The 14,393-nt window shown below is 32.4% G+C and overlaps 1 protein-coding gene across 1 annotated transcript in view; it reads left to right on the plus strand.

The window, feature by feature from the left end:
* The window catches only part of LOC119614880 (protein kinase 4-like), a gene marked incomplete at its 3' end in the record, with an annotated part of 14,591 nt that extends 326 nt beyond the window's left edge, over nt 1-14,265 (plus strand). The window contains exons 2-3 of the mRNA XM_037970976.1: nt 4,980-6,287; nt 14,005-14,265. Of these exons, the coding sequence (XP_037826904.1) occupies nt 4,980-6,287; nt 14,005-14,265 (1,569 nt within the window). The remainder of the gene's footprint in view (nt 1-4,979; nt 6,288-14,004) is intronic.
* Between the last annotated feature and the right edge of the window lie 128 nt (nt 14,266-14,393).

Here is a 14,393-nt window from a genome sequence, read left to right on the forward strand (position 1 = left end):
ATTTTAACTCCCCTTTTCAATTAATATTTTACAATTTTAATCCTCTTATTTTTATTTATTAATTTAATCTTTTAATAATTTGTTTATAATTTAATTGAATTTCATTTATATCAATTGAAATTACAATTTTATTTTTCTATTTTTCCCTAAATACCATTTTGGTTTATTGCCAAATATATAGGAGAAAAAGGACATAAACATCATTCAAGCATTACCACCATTTGATAAATTATTACAAAATCATTTCAAATTCATTTTTCTATTTCAACATTTCAAATCATTTTCTTCTTCCTCTTACCAAAAAAAACTTTATTTGTTTCTCATTAGCGAAATGGTCTTAGTGTCGTCTGCCGCCTGTTTAAACTTGCTGCAGCAGGTACATTTTCTTTCTTGGAGAGAGTCCTAGTTGGCAACGGTCAAAAGGGTTTTTTTCTGGTTTTCTTTTCTAAATTTTATTTCACTAATTTACATAACAAAACATGCTGGTAATTAGGTTTTTAAATGTGATTTCATTTCATAAGGTATGGGTTTACATACATACACATGTAATGTATGTAGTAATCTATAGTTGTTCTTTTTTAAATAGTTGCCAAGTTTACATATAAAGAATCATCGAGATTCTCTTTTTATTCGCTCTTAAAAGCAAAATAGAGATTAAATGAAATGAAATGTTGGTATAAAAAGTGGGTTAATGTTATGATATTATCTATAGTTCAGACTATGGTCTTGACTATAATTTAATCTAAAGTCTCGACTATAACAAGGTCTAAAATCTTGACTATGATCTACACCACAGTTTAACTATAATCTCGACTGCAGTATGGTCTGTAGACCTTTCTATAATCTGGTTTAGACTATATATCAGTCTATGGTCCAGACTATAGACTGATATATAGTTGAGACTATAGACTGATCTATAGTTGAGACTATAGAACTATCTATAGTTGAGACTATAGAACTATCTATAGTTGAGACTATAGAACTATCTATAGTTGAGACGATAGAACTATCTATATTTGAGACTATAGACTGATCTATAGTCTAGACAATATATTTATCTATATTCCAGACTATATAGGATGTAGACTTATCTATATTCTAGACTAAAGACTGATCAATAGTCTGGACTGTAGGCTGATCTATAGTCACTACTGATCTATAATTTAGACCATAGACTGATCTGTAGTCTAGTCTAGTCTATAGACTGATCTAGTCTCGACTATAGTCTAGTCTATAGTCTGATTTATAATATAGACTATAGTCTGGTCAATAGTCTCGACTATATATGGTCTATGGTACAACCTGATCTGTAGTCTAGACGATAGACTGATCAAAAGTCTTGACCATATACTGATCTATAGTCTTGACTATAGACTGATCTATAGTCTTGATTGTAGACTGATCTATAATCTAGACTACAAAGTGATCTATAGTCTAGACTAGAAACTGATCTATAGCCTTGATTATAGGCAGATCTATAGTCTTGACTATAGATTGAACTATAGTCTAGACTACAAACTATAAACTAATCTATAGTCTAGACTATAGGCTGATGTAAAGTCTTATCTATAGACTGATCTATAGTCTTGGCTATAGACTGATCTATAGTCTTGACTATAGACCGATCTAAAGTCTTGACTATAGACTGATCTATAGTCTTGACTATAGGCTGATCTATAGTCTAGACTACAAACTGATCTATAGTCTAGACTATAAACTGATCTATAGCCTAGACTATAAACTGATCTATAGTCTAGACTACAAACTGATCTGCAATCCAGACTATAAACTAATCAATAGTCTTGGCTATAGGTTGATCTATAGTCTAGACTACAAACTGATCTATAGTCTAAACTATAACTGATCTATAGTCTCGACTATAGACTGATCTAAAGTCTTGACTATAGACTGATCTATAGTCTTGACTATAGATTGATTTATAGTCTCAACTGTAGTCTGATCTACAGTCTAAACTGTCAAATGATCTATAGACTATAGAACGATCTATAGTCTAGACTATAGACTGATGTATAGTCTAAACTATAGACTGATCTATAATTTAGACCGTAGCCTGATCAATAGTCTTGGTTAGATGAGCCTATAGACTGATCTATAGTCTATCTATACACTGATCTATATTCTTTACTTAGACTGATCTATAGTCTAAACTATAAACTGATCTATAGTTTAAACTATAGACTAATCTATAGTCTAGACTATGGACTGATCTATAGTACAGACTATAGACTAATCTGTAGTCTAGATGGTAGACTGATTTATAGTTTAAAATATAGACTGATCTATAGTCTAGACTATAAAATGTTCTATAGTGTAAACTATAAGCAGATCCATAGTCTATTTTATAGACTGATATATAGTTTGATTTATAGCCTGGACTATAAACTGATCTATAGTCTGGACTATAGACTGATCCATAGCCTGCACTATAGACTAATCCTGGATAAACTGATCTGGACTGTAGATTGATCTATTGTCTCGACTAGAGTCTGGTCTATCCACTGTTCTATAGTCTGGTTTAAAGTCTTGCCTCTAGTGTGATCTATAGTCTCGATTATCTATAGGTCTCCACATACCACTTCACTCACTTTTCTTCTTCAATTATCTTTTAATTTTTCATAAATTTGTTTCTTTTACAATTTTTTCTATTCCAATTTTTCAACGAAATTTATTTCAAAACAACTCACTATCAGTATTTAAAACTTAATTTAATATAATTTATTAATTTCAATTGACCCTCTAAACACTTTTGCTAAGAGGCCAGCTTCAACCATTAATTTGCAAAGATTTAGTTTCAAGTACTTTTACTTATTATGATTAATTTGAAATTAATGGAAAATAATTTCTTGTTAAATTTTATTTTTATTTTTTGCTTGAGCTTTTTTTTATCCTTTATTTAAAGATTTTATTAACGTTAATATTGAGGCTTAAATGTTTGTTGTTTGCTTAACTTTTTGCCTTAATTTTGTTATTATTATTTATTTTGGTTTTATGTTTTAACCAGAGAATAAGTAGAATATTATTATGGCCTTGTTGTTTTATTTATTTGTAAATCCCTTAAATGGAAAATAAAATGAAGCAATGAGAAGAGAGTTAGATTTGACAATTGGTTGGTAACATAATAAGGATTAAACGGGATGAGTCTATAGTCTACACTACAGTCTGTAGTTAAGACTTTAGGTTGGCAATGTTCTCGACTAAAGTTTGGTATAAAGACTGGACTATAGTCTCTATTATAATCTGGTCTATAGCTTCAACTATAGTGTGTAGTTTAATCTATAGTCTGGTCTATAGTCTCGATTATAGTCTGGTCTATAGCCTCGATTATAGTCTGGTCTATAGTCAGGTCTAAAGTCTCGACTATGGTCTGGTCGATTATAGTCTGGTCGACTATAGTCTGGTCCATAGTCTCGACTATAGTCTCGACCATAGTCTGGTCTATAGTCTCGACTATAGTCTGGTCTGTTGTCTCGACTATAGTGTGGTCTGTTGTCTCCACTATAGTGTGGTCTATACTCTTGACTATAGTCTGGTCTATAGGTTTGAATATATTCTGTTCTAAAGTCTCGACTATAGTCTGTTCTATAGTCTTGACTATAGTCAGGTCTATAGTCTCGACTATAATCTGGTCCATAGCCTCGGTATAGTCTGGTCTATAGCCTCGACTGTAGTCTGGTCTATAATCTCGACTGTAGTCTGGTCTAAAGTCTCGACTATAGTCTGGTCGACTATAGTCTGGTTCATAGTCTCGACCATAGTCTGATCTATAGTCTCGTCTATAGCGTGGTCTATACTCTCGACTATAATCTGGTCTATAGTTTCGAATATATTCTGTTCTATAGTCTCGACTATAGTCTGGTCTATAGTCTGATTTATAATCTAGACTATAGTCTGGCCTCGACTAGAGTCTGGTCTATAGCATCGACTATAGTCTGGTTTATAGTCTCGACTATAGTCTGGTCTATAGTCTGATTTATAATCTAGACTAGAGTCTGGTCTATAGTCTCAACTATAGTCAGGCCTATAGTCTCGACTATAGTCTGGTCTATAGTCTCGACTATAGCCTCGACTAGAGTCTGGTCTATAGTCTAGACTATAGTCTGATCTGACTACAGTCTGGTCTATAGTCTCGTCTATAATCTCGACTACAGTCTGGTCTATAGTCTCGACTATAGTCTGGTCTATAGTCTCGACTATAGTCTGGTATATAGTCTCGACTTTAGTATGGTCTATAATCTCGACTATAGTCTGTTCTATAGCCTCGAATATAGCCTGTTCTATAGTCTCGACTATAGTCTGGTCTATAATCTCGACTATAGTCTGATCTATAGTCTCGACTATAGTCTGGTCTATAGTCTCGACTATCGTATGGTCTATAGTCTCGAATATTGTCTGGTCTATAGTCTCGACTATAGTCTGGTCTATACCCTCGACTATAATCTGTTCTATAGTCTCGACTATAGTCTGGTCTATTGTCTGGACTATAGTCTGGTCTATTGTCTCGACTATAGTGTGGTCTATAGTCTGGTCTATAGCCTCGATTTAGTCTGGTCTATAGTCTCGATTATAGTCCGGTCTATAGTCTACTATAGTGTACTCTATGGTCTCATTTATACTCTGGTCTGTGGCCTATATAGTCGTACAATACTTTTGCTTCGTCTTAGTTTTCCTTACAATTATTGCTTGTTTTCCACTTAAAATCGTTTCCTATTTTTTTGCATGCCCGTTTAGTTACAATTTGTTAGATAATAAACTTCAAAGATTTATAAATACTATATATAAGGAATAAAATATCAAAATAATAACTAAGATATTCGCCTCCTCTACCAATAAAAATAACAAAAACAAACGGTTTATCTACTGAAACTTCATTAATATGGCTGACATGATAATCTTTATGATGATGATGACGATGTTGATGGCGGGGATATATATTTTTTGGGCAAATATTTGTTTAACAGTTAAGTCATCATCAATATGAATTCAACAATAAATTGTTGGTAAGAAATTGTAAACATTTACAAAATAGGCAGCAGGAGCAACAAAAACAAAATTTTCAACGTAATGGTTACCAAAGTAAAAGGAACTATAGTAAAGAGGATTATGTGGGTAATAATGATGATAATCTTAGCAGAGGTTTAAGTTTGGAAAGTTATAATTCTTTATATGAAGCAGAATTAAATAGTTGGCCTCGCCACACACAACACAACCAACAACAGCAGCATCTGCTGCAACAAATCAAATTTGATAGCATTAATAATATAAAGCAGGCTTATGGTGGCAGTAATACTGGTATTAGTAATCAAAACGGAAGTATTTGTGGTAAGTTAATGGCTGATGGTGGCCACCGTATGAATGGGTTAAATGGTCAACATTTAAATGCTGCAACTAAAGGAACAGCAACAACACCAACGTTTCAACATATCATTTATAATAACGAGACCTATGAGACACATTTAACGCATAGACAACATCCTAAAGAAGAGGACGACGATGACCATGATGATGATGATGCTGATATTGATAATATGGCCAAAACGGCATTGGCCTCCAATAAGACATATAAAAAATTTGTTTTACCCTTGGATATACCAACGCCTCCATTGCCTCTTAGCTATAATACAACTAAACGACTCTTAAGCTCACACAATCATCACACACAAACCTCTTCCGCCACCTGCCAATGTGATAAACAAACGAATTTTGCACTACAACCGCACAATAACTGTAGCATTAGCACTAACTCGAATAATAACAACAACAACAACAACAGCAATATAAAAAACCAGGTAAATCATATCAGTTTTATACAAACAACACCAACCCAGACACCACCCTCAAAAAAAGAAAATTTAAAATTACTGCATAATAAAGGCAGCAGCTCTAGCAGTACTCTTAGTGGTAGCATTGGTTGTGGTGCTCTTAATTTTAATGTAAGTGACCAACACCTGCCACACCACGAACCACTGCAACATCATCATCTATGCCAGCAAAAAAATTTAAAACTACAACATGCCACACATCAGCATCACCATCATCATCATCAACAACTACAACAGCAGCAGCAACATCACTCGCAGCCACATTGCCAGCAAAAACTACAACACCAACAATTACCTTCATATGATGCATACGCATCACAACATTATTTGCCTCAACTGCCACAACTACTCAGTATTAATAGTAGCAACCAACAGAATTCATTAACATTATCACATCGCCGTATGGCTCCCACATTTAATCGTATCGCTGATAAAAATTATATGAAGGTAAGCCGATTTTGGTTTTATCGCCCATTCCCCAAACTGCCTACCAGCCAGCCCTTCCTGCTCCAGCAAAGCCGTAATGATGGCTTTCTTCCATGTGGTTTTATTTTTTATTATTTATCGTTTTTTTTTTTCCTTTCTTCCTAATCTATAAAAGATTTTTTTGTTGTTGTTGTGTACTTAGTCTCTCTTTCCCTATATTTAATGCTCATGGCCAGTTTAATGAAGCCTGACAGGTATAACGAGGGTTGTAGAGGAAAGTTGTATTAGCAATGGTAACTTGGAAGTCAAATATTTATGGAATTCACGATTAGACAATAGTCTGATCTATAGTCTGGACTATAGGTTGATTTGTAGCCTGGAATATAGACTAATCTATATTCTGGACTATAAACTAATTTATATTATGGACTATAGACTAATCTATAGTCTGGACTATAGACTAATCTATAGCCAGGACTATAGACTGATCAATAGTCTGGACCATAGACTGATCTATAGCCTGGACTATAGACTGATCTATAGCCTGGACTATAGACTGATCTATAGCCTGAGCTATAGACTGATCTATAGCCTGAACTATAGACTGATCTATAGCCTGGACTATAGACTAATCTATAGTCTGGACTATAGACTAATCAATATTCTGTACTATTGACTAATCTATAGTCTGGACTATAGACTAATCTATAGTCTGGACTATAGACTAATCTATAGTCTGGACTATAGACTAATCTATAGTCTGGACTATTGAATAATCTATAGTCTGGACTATAGACTAATGCATAGTCTGGACTATAGAGTAATCTATAGTCTCGACTATAGACTAATCTATAGTCTAGACTATAGACTAATCTATACTCTGGACTATAGACTAATCTATAATCTGGACTATAGACTAATCTATAGTCTGGACTATTGACAAATCTATAGTCTGCACTATAGACTAATCTATAGTCTAGACTATATACTAATCTATAGTCTGGACTATAGACTAATCTATAGTCTGGACTATAGACTAATCTATAGTCTGGACTATAGACTAATCTATAGACTGGACTATAGACTAATCTATAGTCTGGACTATAGACTAATCTATAGTCTGGACTATAGACTAATCTATAGTCTGGACTATAGACTAATCTATAGTCTGGACTATAGACTAATCTATAGTCTGGACTATAGACTTATCTATAGTCTGGACTATAGACTAGTCTATAGTCTGGACTATTGACAAATCTATAGTCTGCACTATAGACTAATCTATAGTCTAGACTATATACTAATCTATAGTCTGGACTATAGACTAATCTATAGTCTGGACTATAGACTAATCTATAGTCTGGACTATAGACTAATCTATAGACTGGACTATAGACTAATCTATAGTCTGGACTATAGACTAATCTATAGTCTGGACTATAGACTAATCTATACTCTGGACTATAGACTAATCTATAATCTGGACTATAGACTAATCTATAGTCTGGACTATTGACAAATCTATAGTCTGCACTATAGACTAATCTATAGTCTAGACTATATACTAATCTATAGACTATTCTATAGTCTGGACTATAGACTAATCTATAGTCTGGACTATAGACTAATCTATAGTCTGGACTATAGACCAATCTATAGTCTGGACTATAGACTAATCTATAGTCTAGACTATAGACTAATCTATAGTCTAGACTATAGACTAATCTATAGTCTGGACTATAGACTAATCTATAGTCTGGACTATAGACTAATCTATAGTCTGGACTATAGACTAATCTATAGTCTGGACTATAGACTAATCTATAGTCTGGACTATAGACTATTCTATAGTCTGGACTATAGACTAATCTATAGTCTGGACTATAGACTAATCTATAGTCTGGACTATAGACCAATCTATAGTCTGGACTATAGACTAATCTATAGTCTAGACTATAGACTAATCTATAGTCTAGACTATAGACTAATCTATAGTCTGGACTATAGACTAATCTATAGCCAGGACTATAGACCGGTCTATAACCAGGTCTATAGACCAGGACTATAGTACAGACTATAGATCAGTCTATAGTCCAGACTCTGTACTGTAGACTAATCTATAGTCTGGACCATAGACTAATCTATAGTCTCGTCTATAGACTAATCTATAGTCTTGACAATTGACTAATCTATAATATGTAGTCTGGACTATAGACTAATCTATAGTCTGGACTATAGACTAATGTATAGTCTGGACTATAGACTAATCTATAGTCTGGACTGTAGACTAATCTATAGTCTGGACTATAGACTAATCTATAGTCTGGACTATAGACTAAACTATAGTCTGGTCAATAGACTAATCTATAGTCTGGACTATAGACTAATCTATATCCTTGACTATAGACTAATTTATAGCCTAGACTATAGACTAATCTATAGTCTGGACTATTGACTAATCTATAGTCTGGACTATAGACTAATCCATAGTCTGGACTATAGAGTAATCTATAGTCTGTACTATGGAGTAACCTACAGTCTGGACTATAGACTAATCTATAGTCTGGTCTATAGACTAATCTATAGTCTGGACTGTGGTCTAATCTATAGTTTAATCTAGACTAAAGACTAATATAAAGTCTGGACTATGAACTAATCTATAGTCTGGACTATAGACTGATATATAATCTGGACTATACATTGATATATAGACTGGACTATATACAGATCTATTGTATGGACTATAGACTGAGCTATACTCTGGATTAAAGACTGTTCTATAGTCTGAACTAATCTATAGTCTGGCGTATAGACTGACCTATAGTCTGGACTATATTCTGATTTAAATTATAGCTTAAAACTGATCTATAATCTGAACTAAAGACTGACATAAGTATAGTGTGGTCTATGTTCCGATTGAGTTTCTTAACAGCTTTGCCATCTATCTCTTTTTATTATAAGCAAAACCTCTTCAAACAACCCTCGCTATAAACTACCATTTATTTCAATTAAAGGAAATAAGAACTTCAATCAACATTTTTGCTTTCATAACATTTAAGTGTGTTTGTGTGTTGAGAAATTATTATTAATCAATCAATTTATTATCATTATTATATGTATAAAAAAGTCTTAATTCAAGGCAATGTGAGAAGAACAAGGGAAATATTATAGAAAATATAGAAAATAAATTTATAACAAAGTTTTGCAAAATCCTTAGCACCCACACCTCAAGCTGTATTCAATTAGTTAATACATTTGTTTATAAGCTTAATTTTATGATTTAAGTGTTTTATGATAAATGAAATTATAAACAAAAATATTAAATTAAATTGATTTTAGGAAAAGAAGATAAATAAGGAAGAATATGATGGAAATATAAATAAAGGTGATGGTAGAGAGAGGATACAAAATGTAAAACTAAATTTTGTTTTTAACTGACCCCTTTTTAATTTAGTGACCTTAACTTTTAAATTTAGGTTTATTATGGGTTTTTTTCGCTTCAATTAAATTAAACAATTATTCATTAAACTTCAACTACTGAACTACTTAAATGTTTTATTAAAAATTACAACGAAATCTTGCATAATAACAACAACAAAACTTGATCCCACTTTAAAAAGATTTTGCATTCGTTCAACAAAACACAGACTTTAAAATAATAAACTTTTAAAACTGGTTTTATAAAAATTTATTGGAATTTTCTTGTTAACTTGTCTTTAAAACGTGATCGAATTGTGGTAACAGCTTAAAGCCAAAAAAAAATCGCAAAACAAAACACACACAACTCAAAAGCGTCAACTCTAGCTTAAACCTTTCATTTCAATTTAATTTATTTATTTGCTGCAGTGAATAATAAATGTTTATGTTTATATTGTTTTTCAACTTGTTTATTATAATAAAATTTATTTGTTTAACAAAAAAATTACAAAAAAAAGAAAGAAAAAGCAAAACAAAACAAACTAAAAACAGTAAATATTTGCACATGCGCGCACACAACCTAAAACAATTGTTCAGCAAAAGCGCAGACCATCGAAGCGTTGAAATCAGACAGAGAGTTATAAATAAAAAGCTGAGGCAACCTGAGCAATATTTTTAATAATTTTTTATTACACTATACTATCTACTAAGTTTCAGACCACAATTGCTGCACAATCGATGTACGTGCTTTGTATAAGCAAAGCTTTAAAAAACTTGGTAAGACTCTTGGTTAAACTCAAGTCAAATATACAAGTACGTTTATTACCAAATTCAGTTGGCGAATGGTTAAATACTGATCTTAGTTTTGGTAATAGAAAGTCTCTGGTACTAACTCTTCTCATCACCCAACAATGTTTATAAACAAGCCCCTCTGGAAACCAAAAATAAATTGCATAATAGTTACCTGCAGACCCCCTTTGCTTTAATAACTAAATATATTTTATGTAATTTCTTTATAATCTTTATTATCAGCTTATTACTTTTCACCATATACCTACATACAGTTGTATGTATAAGTATATTAATAGTCACCACAACAAAGTGCAGCAAAGTGTATGAGTAAATGGTTGCCATGACCATAAATGTTGAATGAAAAAAAAAAATAATAACTGGGTGAAGTGGGTTTAATTGAAAATACATGAAAAATTGCAATAAAAATGCAATAAGAGAGAATATTGTTAAAATTGTTAATAAAAAACGACTTAACAGTAAAAAATTAATAGAAAAATTTTATAAAATAAAAATCACTGGACTATAGACTAAACTGTAGACTAGAAAAAACTAGAGTAAATATATACTAGACCATGAAAAAGGCTAAAAACTAGACTATAAACTAGACAATAGACAAGGCTATAGACTAGACTATAGACTACACTATAGACTAGATTAGAGACTGGACTATAGACTAGATACGAGATTGGACCATAGACTAGACCATAGACTAGACTATAGACTAGACTATAGACTAGACTATAGACTAGACTATAGACTAGACTATAGACTAGACTATAGACTAGACTATAGACTAGACTATAGACTAGATTTAGACTAGAATGTAGACTAGACTATAGACTAGACTATAGACTAGATTCTAGACTAGAATGTAGACTAGACTATAGACTAGACTATAGACTAGACTATAGACTAGACTATAGACTAGGCTATAGACTAGACTTTAAACTATACTATAGACTAGACTATTAACCAGACTATAGACTGGACTATCGACTCTTTTATAGACTATACTATAGACTAGGCTATAGACTAGATTATAGACTAGACTATAGACTAGACTATAGACTAGGCTATAGACTAGATTATAGACTAGACTATAGACTAGACTAGACTATAGACTATAGACTCGACTATAGACTCGACTATAGACTAGACTATAGACTAGACTATAGACTAGACTATAGACTAGACTATAGACTAGACTATAGACTAGACTATAGACTAGACTATAGACTAGACTATAGACTAGACTATAGACTAGACTATAGACTAGACTATAGACTAGACTATAGACTAGACTATAGACTAGATTATAGACTAGAATGTAGACTAGACTATAGACTAGACTACAGACTAGACTACAGACTAGACTACAGACTAGACTACAGACTAGACTATAGACTAGACTATAGACTAGACTATAGACTAGGCTATAGACTAGACTTTAAACTATACTATAGACTAGACTATTAACCAGACTATAGACTGGACTATCGACTCTTTTATAGACTATACTATAGACTAGGCTATAGACTAGATTATAGACTAGACTATAGACTAGACTATAGACTAGGCTATAGACTAGATTATAGACTAGACTATAGACTAGACTAGACTATAGACTATAGACTCGACTATAGACTAGACTATAGACTAGACTATAGACTAGACTATAGACTAGACTATAGACTAGACTATAGACTAGACTATAGACTAGACTATAGACTAGACTATAGACTAGACTATAGACTAGACTATAGACTAGACTATAGACTAGACTATAGACTAGACTATAGACTAGACTAGACTAGACTAGACTAGACTAGACTAGACTAGACTAGACTAGACTAGACTAGACTAGACTAGACTAGCCTAGACTAGACTAGACTAGACTATAGACTAGACTATAGACTAGACTATAGACTAGACTATAGACTAGACTATAGACTAGACTATAGACTAAACTTGACTATAGACTAGACTATAGACTAAACTTGACTATAGACTAGACTATAGACTAAACTTGACTATAGACTAGACTATAGACTAAACTTGACTATAGACTAGACTAGACTAGACTTTAAACTAGACTATAGACTAGACCATAAACTAGACTATAAACTAGACTCTAGACTATACACTGTACTATACACTAGACTATAGACTAGACTATAGACTAGACTATAGACTAGACTATAGACTAGACTATAGACTAGACTATAGACTAGACTATAGACTATACTATAGACTAGACTATAGACTAGACTATAGACTAGACTATAGACTAGACTATAGACTAGACTATAGACTATACTATAGATTACACTATAGACTATACTATAGACTACACTATAGACTACACTATAGACTACACTATAGACTATACTATAAACTAGACTATGAACTAGACTACAGACTAGACTATAGACTACACTATAGACTAGACTATAGACTAGACTAGACTAGACTATAGACTAGACTATAGACTAGACTATAGACTAGACTATAGACTAGACTATAGACTAGACTATAGACTAGACTATAGACTAGACTATAGACTAGACTATAGACTAGACTATAGACTAGACTATAGACTAGACTATAGACTAGACTATAGACTAGACTATAGACTAGACTATAGACTAGACTATAGACTAGACTATAGACTAGACTATAGACTAGACTATAGACTAGACTATAGACTAGACTATAGACTAGACTATAGACTAGACTATAGACTAGACTATAGACTAGACTATAGACTAGACTATAGACTAGACTATAGACTAGACTATAGACTAGACTATAGACTAGACTATAGACTAGACTATAGACTAGACTATAGACTAGACTATAGACTAGACTATAGACTAGACTATAGACTAGACTATAGACTAGACTATAGACTAGACTATAGACTAGACTATAGACTAGACTATAGACTAGACTATAGACTAGACTATAGACTAGACTATAGACTAGACTATAGACTAGACTATAGACTAGACTATACTTAAAATGTTTGTACTCGAGGTTTCATATCAGTCTTCTATCCGGAGTGTGGAATAGTTGGCCAGAGTTTGGCCTGACATTTTTATGACATATTTCAAATTTCTATATAATTGCATATAGAATAATTAGTTAAGTAACTGTTTAAAAAGCGCTAAAATTTCTGTTCAACCGGAACAAAGAATGTTGATTAAAAGTGTAAATATTACAGTTGTGTGAGAGATCAATATAAATATTGAAAAAGTAAGATAAACTAGTTTTTAAACAAATATTAATAAATTAACAAAAGAATTTATCTATGTGTTAGCACAATGGCTCGAATTATAACAAACTATAATAATTTTTAAAGAAAAATCTGCTGTTAAAAGAAATTTAACTACAAATGAAGAACAGGTTTCTTAGATTATATAACACTTATTTAAGTAACACCTAATATCCTTAAGTATTTCAGCATTTTTTTTAACAAATATTTAATATACATTTTTTCCTTTCCCTCCCTTTTCCCCTATTTAAATAGAATTTAGTCTACTCACCGGCAAAATTACGACGTGTTCGTATAATACTATGTGTAGTTGGTGGTATTGTACTGTTGGCTCTCTTGGGTACAGCAATCTACTTTATAGTAAGTGGCTCAGAAGATGGCACGAATAGTGGTGGTAATGGTAATGGAGGACCCTCGAATGGCATCCACTTAGAGGATGTACTACAAGGTAAATTAGTGGCAAGACATTTTAATGGCAGTTGGAGCGGCAATAATATAATCTACAAAGAGAATAATGTAAGTTTTAAACAAGTATAGACAGGAAATGAACATATTTTCAAAATGCTACTAAAAGAATTTTCAAAATTTTCAGGCCATTATGGAGTATAATGTGTTAACGAAAAAGAGTACACGGCTGCTGTTGG

Source organism: Lucilia sericata, unplaced genomic scaffold, assembly GCF_015586225.1.
Source record: "Lucilia sericata isolate MDLA Ls3-8-SP2 unplaced genomic scaffold, ASM1558622v1 Contig003577F_arrow, whole genome shotgun sequence".
Classification (NCBI taxonomy): Eukaryota; Metazoa; Arthropoda; class Insecta; order Diptera; family Calliphoridae; genus Lucilia; species Lucilia sericata.